At 38.5% G+C, this 24,355-nt stretch overlaps 2 protein-coding genes and 1 pseudogene across 3 annotated transcripts; 2 read left to right on the forward strand and 1 right to left on the reverse strand.

The window, feature by feature from the left end:
• Window positions 1-8,008: 8,008 nt before the first annotated feature.
• On the reverse strand, window positions 8,009-12,558 carry ncbp2 (nuclear cap binding protein subunit 2). Its single transcript, XM_086089150.1, has 5 exons — window positions 12,411-12,558; window positions 11,948-12,034; window positions 11,676-11,770; window positions 11,405-11,543; window positions 8,009-8,454 (listed from the first exon to the last, which is right to left on the reverse strand). The coding sequence occupies exons 1-5, from the start codon at window positions 12,483-12,485 to the stop codon at window positions 8,371-8,373; spliced, it is 480 nt and encodes a 159-aa protein (XP_085945276.1). The 5' UTR covers window positions 12,486-12,558; the 3' UTR covers window positions 8,009-8,370.
• Window positions 12,559-19,007: 6,449 nt separating this feature from the next.
• LOC147165198 (E3 ubiquitin-protein ligase TRIM35-like) lies at window positions 19,008-19,998 on the forward strand (annotated as a pseudogene).
• Window positions 19,999-22,903: 2,905 nt separating this feature from the next.
• Window positions 22,904-23,973, forward strand: fkbp2 (FKBP prolyl isomerase 2). 2 transcript variants are annotated; one of them, XM_086089360.1, is made up of 2 exons: window positions 22,904-23,454; window positions 23,605-23,973. In XM_086089360.1, exon 1 carries the CDS (start codon window positions 23,012-23,014, stop codon window positions 23,426-23,428), a length of 417 nt encoding a protein of 138 aa, XP_085945486.1. In that variant the 5' UTR covers window positions 22,904-23,011; the 3' UTR covers window positions 23,429-23,454; window positions 23,605-23,973. The 2 variants fall into 2 exon arrangements, with proteins under 2 accessions (XP_085945486.1, XP_085945485.1); XM_086089359.1 differs by having other exon boundaries at window positions 22,906-23,454; window positions 23,602-23,973.
• The last annotated feature ends 382 nt before the right edge of the window (window positions 23,974-24,355 follow it).

Here is a 24,355-nt window from a genome sequence, read left to right on the forward strand (position 1 = left end):
TCCAGTGTCTACCATAAATGATAAAGTAGTTCCGCTCACCTTTAATGCAATCATAGGCTCCTGCAGTGCACATAAGGTGGATTCTGGGCCCCGTCATTGTGGAAACTGTCCGCTATGTGGCGGCAGAAATCGCTGATTCGGCACCGGCGGATACTGTTGCTGGGATGAAGTCTGGCGTGGAGGAACATGTCGTGACTCACGTCCTCTTGGCTGGTAATAGCCGCGTCCGCCCTGTAGACGCCTTCCACCTCTGCTTCTCCCACGTAGGTGATTTCGACAGGTGTCCGCCCAGTGGCCGAAACGTCCACAATTGAAACACTGGTCCTGGCTGATAGCTGATCTCGATTGATACATAGCACACTCAGAAACAAGAATAGGTGATGAGTCAACAGTAGATGCCGGGAGAGCAAAAGTTTCCTCTTTACTTTTTTTCAAAGTCTGCAATTGTATAGCAGCCAATTGTAATTCAGTAGACCTATGTTTGTCAGTTTTAGATTCAAGATCTTTCGCATACCTTCTCAGATGATGTTTCAGATGAGATAACCACCGTACGTGTTCAGAGCCAGGCAAATCGGGATTCACTTCCATGGCCTGCCTCACAGACTTATGGACACCTTTTAGCACTGCCGCACGAAAAACTTGAGAGTACAGTGTAGAATCAGTCGGTAAATGACCAGTCTTTAAGGAAAATTCCACAAGAGCACGGTCGATAAATGTCGCAGCCTCTTCATCAACTTTCGGAGCGTACAGTAAATCAGATATGATCACATCCGGAAGCGGAAACAATCCACCTAGCGCTCCAAACAGCGTCAGATAATCCTCACGGGACAATGCCTCACCGTCACTCAAAGATGACATTCCTGAATTAGCCATCAGCGCATCCAGTTGAGATAAAGGACACGCCCCCGTTAAAAGAGCACGCATGTCTCCAGCTGTCAAAATCTGACCTGTCACACTTCTCTGCAACGAGCGCAACCAATTTTCTCCACCCGCCTGCAACGGGGGAAGTTTCTGCACAAGCACACACAGATCAGTCGGCAAATAAGGTTTATACACAGTCGCCGAATGTCCGGAAGCCGGATCAACTTTTGTCAACATAGGTGCTTGCAAAACCCCCTTAGAACGAGTCACAATTCTCCTCGGAGTATCCTCCGGGAGTCTGTCAGGCGTGCTAAAGTCATATTGTTCCACAACATCCCCAACTCCACATGACAGATCATCCAACTTTTTATGAATTTCTACAATAACATAGTTCTTCGCCAATGCATTAGAAGTGTCAGCAGTCACGTCACAGTTACGTCGTCCAAAGTATTTGTCTTCTGTCAATTCGTCATCTGCATCTTTCTCAAAGCGAGAAATAACCATAAGCCATTTGCGACGAACAACCTGGGGCACTTCAGCATGTCTAGCTAGTTCCAATTTAAAAGCACCTGCTTTGTCCAATTTCTCTTTCGGACTCTCCCTCATTTCCAAAATTTCGTTCAAGAGAGTCTCCAATCGTGTCACAGAGGCGGTTACGCCAGCTGCCAAGCCGTCAGCCGCGGCCTGTAACGTAGACCGAAGCGGTCCAGAATTTTTATCATTACCACTATGCCAATCCACATCAAGATTACCGCTATTTACCGTCAACATCGGTGCCTGCAAATTCTGCAGCATCTGAGCCGCAGGCTTGTACGGTGAGCCTGTAAACGGGTTAACAACATCAGACAAAACAGCCACGAGTGGCCCGCTGCTTGCCAGAGGTGCAACAATGTTAGCATCACAATTAGCCACATCCTTAGCACCCGCTTTTACCAACGCTCCTCGAGCAATTTTAACCGAACTGCCCATCGCCAACATCCTAGCATTCCTCATCATTCGATCCACATTTCTACAATTTCGTCGTACTTCTCTACCCCTCAAAGAAAACACAAAAGTCTGTCGTACCATTTTTTCCAGCGAGAGCCGTTTGTTTACACATGCTAATTCCACAGCTTTCATCAGACCGATCAAACAAACCGTGGACATCAACGGTGGGAACCAACCCTTGTCGCAAGCAGCCGTAACCCAATCTATCAACAATGCTTGCATCTTTCGCCGACTCTTTTCTCGTATGGTCCCAACTGCAACTCCGGAAGCATGCTTAACTTGCGCGTCCAAGTTCAAATTTCCACTATGTACCGGAAGTACATTAAGATCAAACCATTCAGTATTACGATCAAAATCACCCTCCATTATTCAGAGTTCTTACCACTCGTAGTTCCAACAAGTGTATATACTACCTAAGCAGTATTAATATTTATCAATGCAGTGACGTCTCACTTTACAATGATAGTTCAATAGGGTAAATTTATTCGACAACGTTTAAACAACCGTACAACGAGCAACACAGAAGCTCACAAAACACACAGAACGCACAGCACAACATATAACATACACAGACAACGAATACACAACGAATCACGTGACCTATCGTTTCTAACAGACAGCAGTGTCATCCAATTCCGCTGTGTCAAAACTGTCTCTCTTTTACTGCATATTTCATGCAAGGCGCTCGTTCAGCGCAAAATCAAAACAAAAATCACACGTAATCTAGCGATCGCAAATATAACGGCATAAAAACCCAATGTCCGTTGTAATCGACCTGACTCCCCCAACTGTTCAATTTCAACAGCGCGCGCAATTTTAAAATAACTTATTACGTGAAAATGGACGTTTTAAACAGGCGACATGTACTACCTGAAAGAACAATCCGAACCAATCAAACTGCCAAGGGCAGGCGCGTCTACTATGATCTTCAGATTTATCAATGGATCTTCAAATATCCACGAAACCCCGTATCCTCTTTATCCTTATATTCAAAAAACAACTATCATAGTCCATCGAATCCTTCACAGCGAAAAATAAGAAAAACAAAACAAATTAATAAAACGCTGCTTCTTCCTGTAACAAAACATGCGCATTCAATCCAGGCCTGCACTTGCTTTACAAAATGCACCACCCCACGTACGTGTTTATAGTCCAATGTCGCAGAAATTTTTAGAACGACATCAAACTACAACTTGTCCACACAGACCTCATGTAAAAAATGTATACAATTTAGAAGACGAAAACAAGTTGCAGCGATCCCAAACAGACAGAACTTCTCTACGTGGATAAAAGTCTCCACTTACCGTAATTAATTATTTAGGCGCCTAGAAGTTCCATTCGTTCATGAATCACTGCAGCTCGAAATCCTCTTAACACCATTCAGCGTCGGGGGGTCACCAATTGTTGGAAATCATTTCTCTGATTTCTGCGTGTTCAAATAAATTCAAAGTTGAAATCTGTGAACAAGTTTGCCAGCTTTATTTCAGATTCTGAAAGCCACTTGGAGTTACTGCTCAATCATGCAGCTCACCCACAAATGTGTTCTTCTCAAAGTTCATGCATGCATATATACAGAAAACGTTCCCACCCCCTTCATTGACAAAGAAAGTACCATTTGGTCTATCAGAACATGTGACATTTCCTGTCAAAACAAGTCTACACACCCCCTATCCTTATCTCTTCCTCAAGGATGTGGGCAAACACCTTGCCCCCGCCACCTCCCTGCACCAGGGACCCCCCATAAAACCCCACACAGAGCACAGCCCCCGAGGAAGAGACTGTGCCCCCCCTTTGATCTTGTCCTGTCAGCAGAGTGAAATACAATCAGGCCATCTCCCATTGAGTTCTTTCAGTCCTTAACAGATGTGAGGTAAATTATTGGCTTCCTAGATAAACTATTGAACTCTGTAGCAGCTTCGCACCAGAGATTCCCGCATATCTGCCCTGTAGATTATTCAGATTAAGTCAGACACCTCACTTCCTTAGGCGGAAAAACAGACCACATTCTACTAACATATGGGAACAGTTTTACATATCTAACTAAAATCAAAAACACTTTGAAGAATATATATTGAAACAGAAAAACAATGTTAATAATCCAACAAACTGTAGTGAGCAGAGAGGAATGCGACAACGCCATTCATTCAGTCATTTAATGTCCATAAAATAAAAATTATTGGTGTGATCATTATTTTCAGAGCTTGACGTGGGCATATGTAGAGATTAAGCATTAAGCATAATGCATCACGTGCAAATGATGATGCCTGGGCCGATTGGCGAAATTAATTGTGTGTGTGGTGAGGGGCTGGGACCAAAGACGGCTTCATGTCCCGCCCTAAACAATGCCTGAATAGTACGACCTAAAAAAGGTGGGTTGCGAGCGTATCAGCGGGAGCAGTACAAGATGGATTCTCAGAGTGTTTGTGAACAAATACCGCGAGAATTCAGCTTCCTGGCAAGGTTACTATCCAGCGGCAAAATCTAAATTTGTACTTGCTGTGAGGCTGCCACGTCAGCACTTCCAAATATGAGCATGTTAAAAATTATAATAACAAAAAAATAGAATTAACAATTTCGCTTTATCACACGACTCCTTCAGACTGGGCAACTGGAATGTGAAAAGGGCTATAGGCGTCAGCTTTTCTGTGACTCTGAGACTTCAACTGTTGGAACATTGCCTGTTAGTTGAATTGAGGTATGTGTGATGACAACAGGTTGAAAGTAAACCAGGGTTATGGAATGGTTCCACTTTCCAGGTTCCCCTTTACTGTCAAATGTATCATATATCAAGTCAGAATACAGTACAAGCCATTCTGAAGAACAGTTAATTCTTCCTTTTACAGATTGGATGAAGACACCTGAAGACAGCACAGAGTTTAATTACAGTGACAACCATATAGATTCAAAACAAATGTGTACAAATGTCATATATAACAAAAACATGATGTTTCCCATCCATTCTCTACCGCTTATCCTGGGTCGGATCGCGGGGGCAGCAGCTTTAGAAGGGAAGCCCAGACTTCCCTCTCCCCAGCCACTTCAGCCAGCTCCCTCGACGGGATCCCAAGGCGTTCCTAGGCCAGCCGAGAGATGTAGTCTCTTCAGCGTGTCCTGGGTCGTCCCCGGGGCTTCCCGCCGGTAGGACATGCCCGGAACACCTCTTTCATGATGAACATGATGTTTCCCTCATGATAATATTAAACTTGGAGCATTACTATGTTTCTCTGTAGTATAATTTGTGCATCTATTGTTAATGGCATTAGGTAATTTTCTTAACACATTTAAATGTTCTTTGTCTCCTCTCAAAAACGTGTTTTGTTAGAAATGCCACAATGTAAAAATAATAATAATAAAAAAAGACAATTACAGAGTAAAAAGTCAACTGCTGTGCTTTTCACATTCATTAATGCTTATGTTAATTCATGATCTATTAGGTATTCAACAAACATTTAACTGCAACAAAACAACTTATTAAACATCCCACACAATGAACTCACCACATCTCTTGGGAACAAGTTGGATTGTGTTCATAAAGGCTGGTGACAGTTCATAATGTGAATCATAATTAAATGCATAGTCTGCACAATAATGGAACCAAACTCTCCAGCTTTGTTCCAAATGAATTGATTTTGTTTACGTGCAAGTAAAACCGCTGACAAAACTCTGTTGTATCAAATTAGTGTCTTAAATATTACCATAGATTTTTCTATGAGGAAAAAATGCATGTACCGGTGGCTAGCTGATGATGCATAACTACACACAACTTCCACTAGCAAAGCCCAATTTAGACCAGGCAAAATGTGGACATTGTCAATGACTTTAAAAAAAAAACGATTTAATTGCTCTGACCATGAAAATTTGTTTTCCACTAACAGTGTAATCTGTGATAGCCTATTATTCACATTCAACCATTTAACAATCTGAGCACAAGGGGGGGGGGGGGGGGGGGGGTCACGATGCGATGCCAGGACCATTTATTTATTTATTTAATTAATTTTGTGTAATTGCACATCCACTACAATAGGTAGCAGTCACACTCATTGTCAGAGTGTGCACAGGAAATATAAACAATGTGAATAGTGTTATTAGGCAGGTTTATTTCATATATGTATTTATGTATCTATTTTTGTATTATTTGATGTTTATAAGGATACAATATTATTCAGAGGTGTAGGCTACGTATTTTACAGGCAAATGATCATATTAAGTCATAGGGAAGAGTTGAGAGGGCATGAAATATTTTCTTCTTTGTGGGAGATCATAACTGAGAAGCACTTTTAAACCAAAATTTCTGCTGATGTAAAGAAACACCAAATAACAATTTCACCTTAAAATAACATCTTCAAAATGTTGGTGTTTAATAAAGCCAAGAAGGTAATGTGGATCACTTAAAGTGATCTCTTGTTTTTGCAACGGTCTTCTGACTGGACTCTCTCAAAAGAGCATCTGACAGTTGCAGCTCAGAATGCTGCAGCTCGGGTTCTGACCAAAACAAAGAGATCAACACATGTCACTCCAGTCCTAAAGGCTTTACACTGCCTCCCAGTCAGCTGTAGGATAAATTAAAAAATTCTGCTGCTAGTCTATAAAATCACTGAAAGGATTCGGTCCTGAATACATTAAGAAATGCTGATTGAATATAAACCTAGCAGGGCTCTGAGATCTACAGACTTGGATCAATTGGTGGAACCAAGAGTTCAAAGTTAACATGGTGAAGCTGCATTTAGCTGCACACAAATGGAATAAGATGCCAACAGAAGTGAAGTCAGCCCAGAGTGTAAATGCTTTTAAATCTAGCTTTAAAACTTTGCAATTTTCTTATATCTTTTTGAAAACCACTAATTTCTTTACTTTGTACTTTACCTTGTTTTGTGTGAATGTGTTTTAACGATGTCAATATTTGTTGTTTTAGTAATTTTTTGAAAGCTACTTTTGTTTTCTCTACTTTGCTTTATGAATGTCATTAACTATTGTGTTTGTTGATGCACAGCACATTGAATTGCCTTGTGTATGAAATGTGCTATCGAAATAAAGCTGCCTTGCCTTGCCTATATTAATGTGGAGTGGAAAAAGTTAGAGGGCCGTTAGACCAAAGGTGAAATTGTACAAGGTTTTGTGCCAACACATGTTGCAGACTTCAATAGATTCAGTGAAAATGTGGTATCTTCAAAACGCATTCTGAGTGATACTGGTTCCAAATTCCACCATACTCTCTATGAATGATTTAACAATGAGCAGTACGTTATGTGGGTGCAAAAACACTTGCAAGTAGCGTTGCCACTAACGTTATGTTTAACTTTACTTAAGCACTTTCAAACCTTCGTCTCCATGATTTGGTCACAGGACCTACAGGCTGATCCTCTCATATTTACAATATCAATAATTTCCTTTTTATCAACGGTTCACAGTGACAGTGTGTAATGTGCTCCTATCTCTAATGTTCTCCTTGGCAAATTTCTTCTGTTGCACTTCAGTTGCTGTTTTGGACATCTGGCTGCCAACCCCTTCTGGAATGGGCATCAATAACATAATTTGATTCAACTTTTGCAAACTTGAAAGTTAAGTAAAAGTATAATAGGTGAACTTCCTTCAAGGCATTCTCAGACTAGGTAGATTGGTGTAGCATGGGAATTTAATCCATGTTGAATTTAGAGTTAAAGATAAAAGGAAAGTAAAATAAGGATAAAAGGAATACAACTCAATTTCCCTCTCTCTACACCCTCACATCATATAATTGCATTAAACCAGATGAGTTATTTTAATTAAATGGTCATTATTGCACATAGAACAGCTGTGAGGGTCACTGATAAAGGAATTCACTGTGAAGATGTAGGACAGTAAACTCAAGTATTTCAAAACCACCGAAAACAATCTCTGAAACATGCAAAATTCTATGCTTTTATACGATAAGTGACAGTGGAGATTTTATGATGTTGCCATACTAAATCATTCAGAATGTGACTGTTTCACGTTGTCATCTTGTGCCCTCTAGTGTATATGACAGAAAGTACATAGGAAGCAAATGCACTAGATTACTTGTCACATTCGGTAGGACCACTGAAATTGCAATTCATTCACAGTATGTGTCATTACAAATGCTCATTTTTTATTGACACCATCAATTAAATTTTTATTGTGAATAAATAGGCTTCATGAAAAATGTGTTTCTCTCATTTAATTTTGGTCATTCCAACTGATTATACAACCAAACACACGAAAACGTTACCATAGGTAGAAAGTTAGATCTTAATTTGAAACAAAAAATTCACAATGTGAGACATTGAGGTATATTGTTGGTGTGGGGGGGTATAATGGCATGCTTGCCTTCTGTTCCTCCTGCAGACAAATAAAATGAGGCTGACAGCATCATTAACAGCACCACTCTGTTTCTACATCAGAAATAATACCTTGATTCTTTTAAAGTGATAACTTAAGAACTGAAGTGACATTAGTAGTGGTGTGTGTGTGTGTGTGTGGGGGGGGGGGGGTATCGATGGAGCATCAAGAGGGATAATTTAAAAGCTATTGTGGCGCTCCGTGCTGCTGAGCCAACTTCCCATAACCACCTCTGGCTGGGTCGTAGTCCTGCCTGTACTCATCCCTTACCTGCACAGAGAAAAGGACAAAAATAATTACTAAAACTTGAACACTTTCAGTTCATTCAATGTTCTCATTGCCAGACAACTGTATAGCATAGAATGAGTTGCCTGCTGCAATAAAAAAATATATACAACAAAACAAACACTTTTTCAAGGTATTACGTTTATTGTGGGCTTAAAAAAAACTTATGATTGCTTCCATTTTTACAAAAAAATAACAAATAAAAGAATTTCTAGTACAGCTTTTTGTACATTGTAAACCTCTTCAATCTGCCTGATTTTTATTCCATTAGTGCCTTATGACGGCAAAAGAAAATCCGAAGTTTGAGCCTCTTAGCTCAAACGGGTTGAGTTAAGGTCCTTCAAAATTCACTTATGGGATCCGGGAATTGCACACAAAATTTTCAACCATAGTCTGAGACCCGCGATAGGGCTGTGCAATTAATCGAAATTCAATTACGATTGTGATTGTTACTGTTATGGAAAATAATGATTCAGCATATTAACATAAGTGTTCTTACTCGTTAACAATGGGATTTTCATTCCTTGTACATGAAGCAATACCAAAGTGACCTTGAACTGATAAGCTTGCTCGGAACAGACTGAATGCCTTCCTGCCTAGCTGACCCTCCCTTCTCCTCCCAAATTCCTAACTAGGCAGCATAAAGAAGTTTCCCGTGATTCTTACTGCGCATTCTCTCAGATTAGATCGTGTAGAGTTTTGTGTATATTTGAAGCTTCAAATATAAAGAAACCCAAAAGACAAATTGTTTTCCAAACGGTTTCATTCATCTCGCCGAACTGCTAAAAATTCCACAATATTACACTCAACGATTACAAAATTTACATTATCATAAACAAACAATTATTAATACTAGGGCTGAAACCAGTCCTCATCATTTCTGCCTCGGATACCCGCTTAGGAAGTCGTAGTCAAACCAAGGACAAAATGCATGACAGTACACGGTGCTAACGCGGTGAGAAAGCCAACTTCAAAATAAACCTTAGCTTAGCAAGCAATATATTGAGATCAATGCCTTGAAATGCTTTTATTTTGAAGTTGTTCACAGTAGCATGTCGCAGCGTATGTAAGGGCTGACGTGTTAGTTTGGGGCATCTATATGGCCGTCACAAACTGTTGCAACAATGTCATCCTGAAATCAAGTTCAATTGCCAGTTAAGGGCACTAAGACATAATTACACTGACTGACACCGTATTGTACGGCACCCTGTTGTTAACATTTAGCAGCGGCTTGCAAGCTAGCAGCGAGCTACCAGTACCTAGTAGCAAGTTGGCCGCGATGACTTTTCAAAAGCAGTTTAATAAGTGAAAATGGCTACAGCCCATAGACAGCTGGGATAGGCTCCAGCGCACCTGCGAGCCTTGTGAGGAATACGCGGTTTGGAAAATGGTGGCTGGATGAATTCTGCACACTTTGATGCTGACAGCCTGAATGAGTTGCCGTCTCTACTGATCACTTATTAACAAAACCAGGCTTACTCAAATGTGCTGTTTTAGCCGGCAAAATCACTACAGTGGCTCTGATGTCACTTAGTCTCATAGACCAAAATCTATAGGGAGAGATCTGTCGAAAATCTCACTTGTTTCAGAGAGTAAAATAGTGTGCTCAGCACAGTTCAAATTTAAGCAAAAAAAAAAGTTATCTAAAAATTAAAAACAGTTGGTTGTTCATTATTAAGAGCAAATGTGTTTTTGTCTTCTGTCTTGCTTCTTTAATCAAGCAAGATTTTTTTTTTTATCCAAATACCCAATAATTCGCTAGAATTTTCAGGATATCCAAATACTTAAATATTCGATAGCTGCAGCCCTAATAATATTAATTTTGAGTTGTTTTGAACACAGGAGTTCCTCCGCTATGCCCCCCTATCAAAGCTAGCTAGCGTACAAACCATACTGCAGATGCTGCACTCCAACTCCACATTTTGTTTGGTCTAAAAGGAGTTTACATGATTATAGTCTTTCATTTGTCTTATTTTATTTTATTTTTTAATGTTTAAACATTTTCTTGTTTTGTTCTGCCAGTTGAGTAGATGCACCTGTGGCTAAAGCCTATTTGTGGCAGGGTTATTTTCTTTTATACTAACTTTCTGGACCTGGATTCCCCAACACTGGGCGCGAGTGCCTTGAAATGATCTAAATACAAAGTAGAGTTCCCAAATATGATGATAAATCAGCTGAACGCCCGCCAACACATAACATTTCCAAGATATACACCCCCAATATGTCAATAAAATGCATTGTGTCACTTAAAAAATACAATGTTAAGGGTTAATACCAAGCACTAACAATAGTACACCTATGCGATTTGCAAGTGCAGATTCTGATAGACATGGCCACAATACATATATAATTCACAGGTCTGTACCTCCATATATGGCCCCAAATTTTGCATACAATTTACAGCTCAGAAAAGTGGGCGTGACACCCAACTTAAAAGGCCTATAACTCAAAAAAACGTTTGAGCAAGGAGGCTCAAACTTCAGATTCTTTCTTTTGACATTATAAGGCAGTGGTTCTCAACGTTTTTTCAGTGACGTACCCGCTGTGAAATATTTTTTTTCAGCCATATACCAGCACAAAGCATTTCTGGTTGAAAAAAAACACTTAAAACCGAGTGTTGTTCCATCACTGTCTGATTTATTAAACTTTGGAAGTCTATTTGTGGTCTCTCGAACCATTTCGAAATAAAAACATAACTAAAAAAACAAATAATACTGAATATAAAATTCATTTTATAAACTTATATTTTTCTGAAATATTTACATATATTTTTCAAATATATTTTAAAATGTCACATACCCCCTGGAGTGCCTTCATGTACCCCCATTTGAGGAATTACGTGTGTGTGTGGGTGTGTGTGTGTGTGCGTGTTTAAACCTAAAACACCAAAGCAGAGCATACTTGCAGACATACTCAAGAGTACCAAGCAATTTACCTGTCCTCCAGACTTGCCACGACCGTACTGTCTTCCCTCCTTAAAGCCCGTGTCCCAGTCTGTCCTTATCATACGGTCATCAAGACGTGTGCCATTTATGAAGCGCATAGCATGTTCTGCATCTGCCCTTGTATAATACCTACACAAGCTGGGGTTAAGTTCTGTTGCATACTCTTTAGGCATTTTCAGTAGTGAGTCTGAGTCAGTATTTCAGTTAATTCTGTGTTGTGTCAGGTCGGTGCCAGGGCATGTTTAAAATATAAAAGGATACTCGACGAAGCAGAAGCCACAGGCCGTCTTCTTTACTTTATCCAGACCAATGATGATGCGCTTTACATCTCCACTTTTAGAAAAGAGCTCATGAACCTGCTCAGAAAACAGACGAGGGTTGCAAAATATTTTCACATGCTGTTTTAGAAAAATGCAACCCAAACATGTAGCATGTACTCAATTACTGTTTTAGAAAGATGCAACACAAACATGTAGCATGTACTCGATTAACAGGACAGATAAATCTTTTCTAAACAGTGCAGTGTCTGTTACCTGCTCCTCTGTGGTGTAGAAAGAGAGGTTCCCCACGTACAAAGTGTTGCTTGATTTCAGCAGTTTCTCTTGTGCATGACATTTACCCTAGAACCACAAGTAAATACTAATAAATAAAAGATCAGCAAAAGTTACAAAAGGTGTAACGGTCTAGTAAAAACTGTGTTACTTAAAACATTATTACACAAAGTTTTCAAATTGGCCATTTTAGTATTTAGAGGCATAAATTGATGTCAATTTTTACTATATTTTTATACGTTAAGCTTCACACGGTACATACGTGAGAGACTGTTCGATAAATTAATAAATGCCTTTAAAAACTGGTTTAAACCGAAAGTAAGCAAAGCAAATGTTCCGGAAAAGTCATGTGTACACTGTATAATTTAAACTGCTCTCTACAATTTGCTAACTTTAGCAAACACGACGTCCGTCCGTAATGTAAACAATACGCATTGTGCCTTACCTTAAAATGCTGGTCTCTGTATGAACCGATATCGATGTAAGAGTCGCTATTTAGAGCATTCAATTTTACAGACATTGTGGACAAGTTGACAACAAGCGATTCGCCGCAAAAAAACTACGTTTCCGGTTATTGAGTCCGTACTTTAAACATGTCCGTGTGCAATAACTCCGCTTGGAAGTGTCTAAACGTCTAAAAATAATTACTGCATCCTTACCATTGGTAACTACGTTTTGTGTTTAAATAGTGTTATTTTGTCATGTTTAATTTATTTCGAGCTCGTTTTTGTTGTTTGTTTTTTGTTTTCGCAAGCAGTTTTATTTTGAAACATACCGGATCTACCTACACTCGCACAGCACCGCAGCCCTCTTGTGTTTCCTTGTGGTGTCTGTACGGAGCCCGTTGTGTTTGGCAGCCAATGTGAATTTCGAGTAATTCCAAGGCCCACCCTGGACTTGTTAGGAGGTAAATGATGTGATCATTCTGGGGGTTTGTTGCGCTATACTGCGGTATATGTCACAACTGATTTCAGAAACGTAGACAATTTATTAAATGGTGGGACGTCACCATAATCACCCTTAGGTTATGTTAAGAAGGAATACAAACATATCACATCTATGGAGTTAAATTAGGGTAAAAAGTTTTGTACTTGACAAAATAAAACTTGAAACTGAAAATTGTTGTGTTAATCTTGCACTTCTTTGAAATGTTAGAATTTAGTATGAAAGTGTATTCAAGATTTTTTTTAAAAAAAAGTGTGTTTTTCGGTAAAAATAAATATTTTGATTCACTTTGAATAAGTTATTTATTTTTATTTTTCGCTGTCATATATATTTTGACATTTGAGGTCTTTTTTTCAGTTTTTTTTTTAAAAATTCAGATTCAGATCATATTTGTTTCGAAACGTATTTTTTTTGTTTCAAATATTTTTTCACTTTTATATATTTTTTTTCTGGTTTCATATCATCCGCCCCACCCACCCCCGACCCCCCAGACTTTTGACCCAAATTTTAAGAAGAAGTGCGTGGTATCATGAGTGACTAAGTTTACATACAGGCACCGGAATATTGGCAATAATTGGGTTTTGTAAGGCCCTGTAAACACACGCAATAAGCTGAATATACCGTACTCTTATTCTGGTTTTAAAAACCTGAATAACACCCCTGGGTTACTCCTTTAATAACCCAAATTCTTGCTCATATAAACACATTCAGAATACCTTGATCGAACGGCATTATTTTTTGTTGTGCACATGCTTTAAATTTTCTTCTCCATCTTCTTTTCTTCTTCTTCACTTATTTTATTTGCAAGGAATCTCCGTCTTTGTAGTAACGACTTGTATGCGCGGCTCCGTCCTGATGAGCTGCTTTCACAGGTGACACACTTGTTTTGGGTTGCAAATGACCGCTGTTTGTCCACACGTAGCTGGGTATTTTAAAAACGAATATTTCCCCCTCCCCATGTGAAAAAAAAAACATTTTCACACTGCCTCGTTAGAAGAAAAAAAAACATCCACAAAGCGCACACAAAAACGGAGAAGTGTGTTTTTAAGATCATTTACATGCATGCCAAGCCTCTAGGAAGCAGTTGGTTTTTATTGTCTTTTTTAAAATTGTTTTATTTAACAAATTGAGATCAAAAGCCAAACATGGCAAACATTAAGCAAACAATCATGATCACAGTACACAACAATCTCACAATAACAGTAAAGGAAAAGGGGAAGAAAAAAAATATGCCAGGGATCTTAAACTAAGAAATATTAAAAACACCAAAATGAGAACACAAAATTAAGGTCTTGATAGCCTTCTTATTTTTGGAAGTAGAGATGGACTGTAAATATACATCCATCTCATTCAAAAACTGAAAAAAAATAGGTTTCGACTTTATACATTTACATTTATAAAGATAAATTAAAAGATTAATCAAATAATATGCTTTTTCAAATGAATTGTCACAGTTCAAAAATCCAAACAAAACATTCGGTAAGGAAAGCTCAAAATTACAAAATATATTGTCCAAAATAAATTTGCAAATGTCTAGCCATAGCTTGCGAGCATAAGAACATTTCCAAAACAGATGCACAAGAGTCTCTGATTGGGAGCCACAGAAGGAGCAGTTCAGATCCATATCATAACCAAATTTAACAAAAAAGGATTTCACAGGAAAACGATGAATAATTTTGAAAGACACTTACTTTACCTTGTTCACTAAAAAGAATTTCTGAGGCAGGGTCCAAATTTTTTTCCAACATAAATTCTTTACACGACAGTTCCAGTATGATATTGCAGGTGACACAGACACAATACTAGATTGGAAAAGAGCACGGATTTTGCGATTGTTTTTATGACAGGAAGGTTTGAAACATAATCTACCAATTGGTGATTCAGTGATATCAGCAATAGGAGTGTCAGCTATAACACCAATGTGACCCCTATACAGCATTAATGCACCAGAAGGAATTGCATCAAAAACAACAGCAAATTGTTTAAGTGTCACAGGCATCAGAAAGTGTAGAAGAAATTCTTCATAAGTAATTATTTTATAAGTAGTTATTTCAAATAGAGTAGCGGTGTGGTGAAAAGTTATGCTTGTAAATGAGTGACCAAGCAAGCAATGCCTGCTTATGGAAGTTAGATAAGCGAATGGTGATTCTTTCAATTTTATAATTACATGACAACAGAAATCTTAATCCACCAATTTTGAAAAAAACATAGTTCGAAATACAGTTCCAAATTGAGTCAGGATTATTCAGAAAATACCTAATCCAGTTAATTTTAAATGTATTATTTAAGGAGTCAATATTTAAGAAATTAAGTCCCCCTTTCACATGCATATTCATAACCACGGATTATTTAATGTAATGCGTTTTATTCTTCCATAAAAAATTGAAAATCATCTGCTCTATGTCTTTAATGGTCTTATTATCTACATACAATGAAAGGGCAGCATAAGTAAGTCTGGAAATACCTTCTGCTTTACTTATCAAGGTTCTACCTCTTAAAGACAAATCTCTAAGAAGCCACATATTAATTTTTTTTTTAGTTTTTTCAATAATCTGTGTAAAATTCAAGGGACTTCTGTTTTTTTAATCTTTAATGATAGCTATTCCTAAATATGTAACCGTGTCTTTGACAGGAATGTTCAAAATCTAGCCAACAACAGAGTCTTTTACTGCCATAAACTCACATTTATTTACATTTAGGTATAGTCCAGAAGCCCTAGAGAACACATTTATGATATCCAGAGCAGACGCTATCTGGTCAGAGTCTTTGAGAAATAGAGTGGTATCGGCTATTTCTCGCTCTGCAACTTTAATTCCTTTTAAAGTGCTTGACTTAATATGGTTAGCTAAAAGTTGCGTAACAATGAGGAAGAGGTAAGGAGAAATCGGACATCCTTGTCGGATTCCCCGTTTAATGTCAAAACGAGGAGTGGTACCAGTACTCAATTTAATAGAGCTGTTATTATTAGCATACAGTGTGCGAATAGCTTTACGAAAAAAATAACCAAAACCAATTTTTTTTAAAGATTTAAAAATAAACTTGTGTTCCACTGAATCAAACGCTTTATAAAAATCCAGAAATAGAATATAACTATTGTCATTAATCAATTCAGAATAATCTAAAATGTCTAATACCAGCCGAATATTATTAGCTATATGCCTATTATTCATAAACCCTGACTGAGATTCATCTATGAAAGCATTCAAAACAAATTTAAGTCGTTTGGCAAGAGCAATTGCTAATATCTTATAATCGTTATTCAAAAGACAAATTGGACGGCAATTATCAAGAAAAAGCACATCTTTTTTTGGTTTAGGAATAAGCGTAATTAGACCTTGGGTTAAAGTAGCCAGCCCGAAGAAGTACACCTGTAAACAAAGGCTAAAGTCGAGGTACTTGTGTGAGTGACGTGTATAGAGCGATGACGTAAAAAGCAAACGCAGATCAGGAGAAATATGCAAATCTTCACTTTGGCTTGAGTTTTTTTTAAACCTTTGTTTTTAATGAAAAAATCACACAGGACAAAACGCAGACAAATATCTCTCGTTTGCAAAAATCCCGGTTTCTGTAAACTTGAAGCGTCAAAAATACACAAGTCTTACAGACCAATCTACAAGACGAAATTATCTGTGAGAGAGTGCGCAGTAAGAAGATTTATTATGCAACCTGGTTAGATTTTGGGAGGAGAAAGGGAGGGTCAACTAGACAGGAAAATAAGCAGTCTGTTCCAAGCAGGCGTATCAGTCTAGGTCACTTCAATATTGCTTCATGTACCGGTGCAAGAAGTGAAAAGCCCATTGTTCAAGAAAATACATGTGTCTACAATACAGTATAAACTTATGTTAATACGTGCTAAATAATTATTTTCCATAACATTGTTCACTTGTTCTTGGAATGCAAATTAACATTGTTTTGGTGTATCTTGTAGATAGGCCTCTGTCGGTAAAAACAAGTCATTTTGCACAATCCCTCGTTAATATGACATTCAGTTGTAAAGAGGACAGTATGTGGGGGACAGGTGGGACACGTGGTGTCGTAATCCCTCTTTAGAATATGTGTGAACAATCGGGTGTATATCCTACTCCTTTGTGAACAACCATTAATGTGAATTGATAAAACACTTGATTTCAATCCCTGTATTTTTTGTCTATATTCATTGTCTATAAAGAATCATTCTGGCATCATTTGAGTCAAAAATATGGAGTTAACTTTGAATGTAAAGTGCATCTTTTGGCCCATGAAACATTGTACCCATAGAACAGAATTAATTCACATTTGATTAAAAAAACAAAAAACAAATAAAAATAAATAGATATAGCAGTCAAGCAAGACCCGTATTAGGAAGTGGTACATATGATTACCAACACTATTCCATGAGCAGGGTTAAAAATGCCCCCAACTACAATGAATGCATGTCAGCTGTTAACTTAAGAAGTCAAATGCCCCCCCCCCCCCATTTATTTTTATTTTTATAAATAAATACAATCTTGACAATAATATGTTCTATGCAGCCACAATAGTCTGAATACAGTATTCTGATTAATATTGTATTAGTGGAGTTAAGCAGCAAAATCCAGCTTTTTTTTTTTTTAATCAATATCAGAAGGTGGCCATTTTGCCATTTGCTGTCAACTGAAAATGGCATCGCAGGTGCTCAGGTCACAACCAATTACAGCTCAGCTACAGAAAACAGGTGATTGGTCGTTACCTGAGCCCTGAGCTGTGACTGTGATGTCATCTTCAGTCAACAGCAAGTGACAAAATGGCTTACCTTCTGAGATCGATAAAAGCGGCTGGATATTGCTTCATAACTCATATTCCACAAATGTAATATTAAGTATGATGTCATGTTTAGACTACTAGGTCACATATAACATTAGTGTCAAGAAATGTTTAAGTTTCACTTCCCCTTTAAAATAAATGTCTCTCATTTTGGTGAAAGAATATTTTTAATATTTTGGTCAATAAAATAATTTCAAACCCCACATATTTTTAACCAAAAATGTGTGTAATCTACTGTATATAATAAATTGGATGTTAGAACTAGATAACATTTCTACTAATTCTGATTCCCTTTTGGTTTTATGTTTTTTATTGAACATATAAACATAAAGAAAACACAAAACATATTACAAGCATAAAATATAAATTGAAGTAAAAAAGAAAAACAAGAATAGGAAGAAAAAAAAGAGTTTATATGTTCAAAAGAGGTTAGAGGAAGTTAAAAACGTATCTAGTCCTACCCCTTATTCGTTTTATGTAGATACAATGATGAGGTTAATGTATTTCAACAACAAAACATTTATAAACCTAGTCATATATACAAGTGCACTTTAACATACGCACATTTGCCAGCAACATATGTACATGAAATTCATAGGCATATACCATATTACAATTATGAATCATATCCTCATACTCACATATACAATTTTCGTTACACTCATACTGATACATCCAAACAAATTACAGCATATATACAATTTTAACAGCTCAAGTCTGATTTAAGTAATTGTTTTTAACTTTGCTTTTATTAATGTTTTTTGCTTTATGCTTTTGAGCATGTAAACTGTGCTACATAATGATGACCGTTATATGTTTTCTCTTCTGTTCAATTTGTGCTTACTTTTTATTACAACATTTATATTATTTGTTTACATGTTCAACAAACAAACAATATATAAATTTCATAGTTAATCTAGTATGATGTGTAAATATATTAAATTAAAAATAATTAGCTTTTTTGCTTTGCTTCATGAACAAAGTAACATTGCTGTTAAAACTAAAGTCACTTACTTGGACATTGTTGTTACCAAGGACAGTGATTTGAGGGAGAAATAAAAAGTTTGCAAAAATGTAGATACATGTAAAAAAAAATAAAAAAGAGAGCAATGATGATGACATGTCAAATCGGTAAAATTACCGAATGAACAATACTGAGCTCCTAGAGAAAGAAAAAAGAGGAAACTAAAGCAGGAAAGGCACCTCGGACATCTGCCAATTCCTTCAGTTGTGACCGAGGCAGACGCGCTGCGGCTCACCTCAGGCTAGTGAATATTGGAAACTCGTTGACTGAGTTGCTGTCTTCACAAAGGCCATGGCAAGCAAAGTTGAGGAGCATCTCCAATTTCCAAATTGTTTGGACATCTTTAAAGACCCTGTCATGCTGCCGTGTGGTCACAGCTTCTGTGACGCGTGTGTGCAGATGTTGTGGGAGGAGAAAGGACAACAATCGTGTCCAGTCTGTAGAAAAAGGTGTAAATTGATGGATCCACCTTCAAACTTGTCACTGAGGAATATGTGTGAGGCCCTTTCACCACCCTCAGTGGAGTCGGAGGACATCTGCAGCTTGCACAATGAGAAACTGAATGTTTTCTGTTTGGACCACCTGGAGCTTGTGTGCCTCATCTGCATGGACACGCAACTCCACAATAGGCACATGGTCTCCCCCGTCAATTAAGTTGTGAACGGTCACAAAGGGAAGGCCATCAGCAAGCAAAGGAAAGACTGAAATATTACAAACGTGTAAGAGACGACTGCAACGAGCAATCGGAGTACATCAAGGTCCAGGGGCATCGGGTGCAAAGGAAGATTAAGAAGGATTTTGCGCAGCTTCAACGCTTCCTGCGGGTTAATGAGGACTCCAAGTTGAGTGGTGTGAGGGTGCAAGAACTCAGTAAGATTGAGACGATAAATGACAAGATTGAGGCTCTCGACAGAAACATGGCTGCACTCTCAGATGTGATCAGAAGCACAGAGGAGCAGCTGAACTCTGACCATGTTTCCTTCATGAAGAACTTCAAGACTGCGATGACCCGAATCCAGAAGCTGCCCAATATGACCAATCGACTCACAGGGGCTCTGCTGAACGAAGTTTTTTTATGAGGGCAACCTCAAGTTCAGGGTGTGCGAAGAAATGAAAGCACTCGGGAACGCATGTGTGGGACGTTGAGGTGGGAGCCAACACAGCCTGGAAATTAGGGGTGGCTGTGGTGAACCCTGATCTTTTCCCAAGTATAATATACAGCATTGAATTTAATGTAGATGATGGATACATGATGTTGGCTCACACTGGGATCCACCAGTGAAACTGTGGAGGATCCAAGTTCAGGTGGATATTGACAAAAATGTGTCTGTTTCATTCTTTGAATATTTTTCTAATGGTAAATGCCGCGGACTTCCGCAAGTCACACACCTACGCTGTTTCTGGTTACTGTTGTGACATATAGGCTGTATCCCAATACACGCAGTTACACCCTTGTGCCCCTCAATTGTCCATTCCAGTTGACGAGCGTGAGTGTGTGCAGGGTGTCTCAGTTCTTCGAAGCACTCTGAGACGCACTCGGCAACTGAGACAACTGAGACACCCTACACACTCGCACCCATAAGTGGAAGTGCGATTACTGGGACACTGCCTATTATGTCACCACAGTATCCGGAAAAGTGTAGATGTGTGACTTACGAAAGTCCCGCCTCCTCCGTGTCATATACCCCATTGTCATGTCATTTTGTATGAGGTATTTCCCCCCAAATTATTACAGATAAACGTCCTCTGCAATTCATTCCACTTGCAACACACGTAAACCCCCTCACAAATGATTGACATGCTGAATAAACTTTTAAAAAAATATGTTTTTGAATATTATTGCTCTAGGCTGTAAGAGAATGTATCTGAACAAAAAGTATTTTTTTTAGTTGACTGACGATTTTTATTCTCTCTTCTGATGTTTCTTAACAATCCTTTATGACTTTGATTTGAGATTTTGCTGTGTGCAATGGTCACCACTAAGTGTCAGTAACGATCCATCCAACAATTATTGTACTTGGTGCTTGTATTTGTGTTACTCACATAAATGGTGGAATAAATACATTTGACAGAAAAATATATGTGCATTGTTTATTTCAGTACGGATTTATGGACATAAGTGTGTTTATTTTCAGTCAAAAGGAAGGGACTTGGGGAAAAAATGCAAACAAAACGATTTGCAAATAAATAATAAATTTCTTGGAATGATGTGACAGATTCCACCCTCTCGGAGCTGCGGATACTTGGCTACATTCAGCACCGGGGTGAACCAGGCTTAAATCACGTAATGTATGGCGGTCGTTAACGCAGTAGCAGATGCAGAAGCCTCCATTAGAAGCCACCAGTGCCCTGATGCAGAAATGTCCTCTTTCATGACATCCGTTTTGACTGGCTTTCAGATCAACCATCTAGGGGAATATCGTTTTGATCATTTTCAGCATTTTAAAAGCTCTCTTCAATTCTTTTGAGTTGCCAAGATTAAGTGCGTATATTAGCCCCATAAGCAAAGCACAGGCTCTATGTATTCTGCTCTGAATTCTGTTGCCTGCAGTATGATCCTTGCATTGTCTATATCAGACAGTGCAGCATTTATGCTTTTGGCAATTTTCATCTGAAACATCCCGACCACCGTCCTGGATGGTCTGAATCAAATTGTTTGAGTAACATACAGTAAGTGTCGTGCAAAGCAGCGACTCGTTAATTTTACAGTGTCCTGCTCTTTGGAGCAATTATACTTCTCGCCACTATACACCACTACAAGTTATGATTGATTCGTTTTAATGATTTGAATATAAATAGTGGCCCATCTAGCATATTATTATGTGGAAGAAACTTGATTGAGAATGAATTTATACTCTCACATCAAATTAATATGCATCAATCTAGGCTTGAAATGTACAATTCAAACAGTATTTACCATAATGCATTCCACAAATGGATAGTGCTGTAATATTGTAGGGTAACTATATTAAGGCAAAAATATATATTTGTAACTGAGAAAACATTGGAGCCTACTGCACTAACTATATGAACTTGAATGAACTTATTATTCAATTTTCAACATGTCCATAATAATGTAATAATCTGGAATGGATTAATGGCAATTCAATTCATTACACTTGGTTTCATATAGGCTATTGAGTTATGATCTTTGGGTCATGGAATGGATTCAACTCATACAGGGGTTTCCTGGCTCAAAATGAGGCAGAGGTGGTATCATCCTGACTATGATGGGTAACTACCAATACCACGTATTCTAAGGTAACGGTACTTACGGCGGTGACCGATACCATTATCGGCTACCCTCCTGCGGCGGTTTTACAATCAGGGACAAGAAATTCGAAATTATATTAATCCAAAATTGCCATTAATTTCATGCAATTTGAAGGAAAATAATATATTGGGATATATAGGTCTTTCTTTAAAATCATCTGTCATTTATGGGTGGGGAATTGTATTTACTAGTGGTATCGGTATTTGTTATCAGTAGCGGTGACTACTCAAGAGTCGTGTATCAGTCGGGAAAAAAGTGGTATCGAACATCCCTAATCCTGACCATATGCCATGACATGCATGTATTCTGTAAATTTACCTGACTCGCTTTTTTAATTTACAGGCAACATATGATAATTCCATGTTTTAAGAATAAGAATAGTAGTTCCAATATCATGTTAAAGCATTCATTCATTATCAAGGTCAGTTAGACTGGGAGTGGTGAGCAAATAAGGTGGAGGTGGCCGCCTCTGAATTTTGTACACAGGAAAAACCCTGTCATAAATCAAGGTGCCACTGTACTGTGATTCCCTAGTAGCCTACCGTGCTGGCTATAGTAAAAAGCGTACAGTAAGAGATCATCATTGGGAAATTATCCAATTGTGCCAAAAATTATTATTTATTCATTACAAATATATTGTTGTTCAGCTACTGTATGGAAGTATGACAGCTATAGAACAATGAAATACTCTTCCATTCGAAGGCAGAAACAATCAACCTGTGTACTCACCTGCTGCCATTCATATATTTTAGATCATTATTATTTTCAGTGCTTTTTTTATGGTGGTGTTCCGTAAAAGTTTTCTAAGTAAAATTGGTGCTTTTGTCAATAATTTTGTTGGGAAACAAAACACATTCTAATTGCAGAGCAACTCCTATTCAAAAGGTGGCGCTGTTTTCTTAACGTTAGTACTCATTTCATATAATCACTACTTCCGCTTCCTTTTTCTTTGAGCGCACGGATTTTATGTGCTGATTCAACTCTATAGCCTGCTGTAGGTACAAAAATTGCGACACAAGCCATGCGCGCGTTTCTACTATTAGCTATGACGGCGTTTTCGCTCAGCCCGATGCTGGTCTGCGGGTCTGAGAAGAAGAAGCTGCAGATCGGTATCAAGAAGCGAGTGGACAACTGCCCCATGAAGTCCCGCAATGGAGACGTGCTGAACATGCACTACACCGGCAAGCTGGAGGACGGCACTGAGTTTGACAGCAGCATTCCCCGCGACCGACCCTTCACCTTCACGCTGGGAAGCGGACAAGTGATTAAAGGTTGGGACCAGGGCCTGCTCGGCATGTGCGAGGGTGAAAAGAGGAAGTTGGTCATCCCATCCGAACTGGGCTACGGAGACCGGGGAGCGCCGCCCAAGATCCCCGGGGGAGCCACTTTGATATTTGAGGTGGAGCTGCTCAGCATCGAGAGGAGATCCGACCTTTGATGACAGAGGGATGCTCAAAGAGCCTGGTAAATTCCGCAACACCTGCATTTCATAGTAGTGTATGTAGGGGTTAAATAAATGACTACAATTCGGAACATCCGGGAATTTCTGCTATTTCCACAATGCAACGCTTCATTGTTGAGTAACCCAATGTTTGTTCTTTCGATATCTAGCAGATACTGCTTGTGATTGGAGAGTACAGACATCTGACATCAGTGAAGGAAGACAACGTGTCAAATTTGGGATAGGACTCTTCCAGCAGCAGAGCCACTACACAGGTCTTCAGTGCTCTGTTTTACTGGATCAAGGTTGCTAAAATAAGAACTGATCCACGATCATTAATAAAAACTGCTGCATTCCAACTACACATTCTTACTTTTCCTTCTTAGGTTTCCCCAATTAGCAGTAATATTTATGTATGCCCTTGTTTTAATTACAATGAATTGGGCAGATAATTCCCCAATGAGATAATGGGCAACAAATCACATCCGCCATTGTTGACTATTTGTGAACTAATAATTAAAAAAATACATTTGGAAAAACAAGTGATTTGTTTTGTCTGGTTGTAAAGGTCTAATCTGGCCAAAATGTCTTGGTCGCCCACCTACACTCTGGGTGCAGCTCTAGCCCATGTGAAAATGTGTGACCTGATGATCTTGGTTTCAATAGTGCGCCAGAGTGCAGATTAATAGAAAGACGCCAAGCCAGGACAGGTCACAGTGACACAACGACCTAGCTCAAGTCACCTATCTAATCAGAAACACTTTTAGTAGTTTCTGAAAACGGCTTCACATCTTTTGCATGGAGTCGAGCAACTTCTTGCACCTGTCAATAGGTATTCCATCCCACAGAATTTTTAGCCCAGGATGACTTGACAACAGTCCACAATTCCAATTTTTTTTTTGTTTTGACTCAGAAAAAGCACTT

Source organism: Leptonotus elevatus, chromosome 11 (assembly GCF_054856555.1).
Source record: "Leptonotus elevatus isolate MCC_2025b chromosome 11, RoL_Lele_1.0, whole genome shotgun sequence".
Classification (NCBI taxonomy): domain Eukaryota; kingdom Metazoa; phylum Chordata; class Actinopteri; order Syngnathiformes; family Syngnathidae; genus Leptonotus; species Leptonotus elevatus.

Coding starts and splice junctions, on each gene's coding strand:
- ncbp2 (XM_086089150.1), bottom strand. CDS start 12,485: ATGTCTGTAAAATTGAATGCTCTAAATAGCGACTCTTACATCGATATC. Junction 11,771..11,947: donor TCTACACCACAGAGGAGCAG/GTAACAGACACT, acceptor TTTTCTGAGCAG/GTTCATGAGCTCTTTTCTAA. Junction 8,455..11,404: donor GTGGCAAGTCTGGAGGACAG/GTAAATTGCTTG, acceptor TTCTCTGTGCAG/GTAAGGGATGAGTACAGGCA.
- fkbp2 (XM_086089360.1), top strand. CDS start 23,012: ATGCGCGCGTTTCTACTATTAGCTATGACGGCGTTTTCGCTCAGCCCG.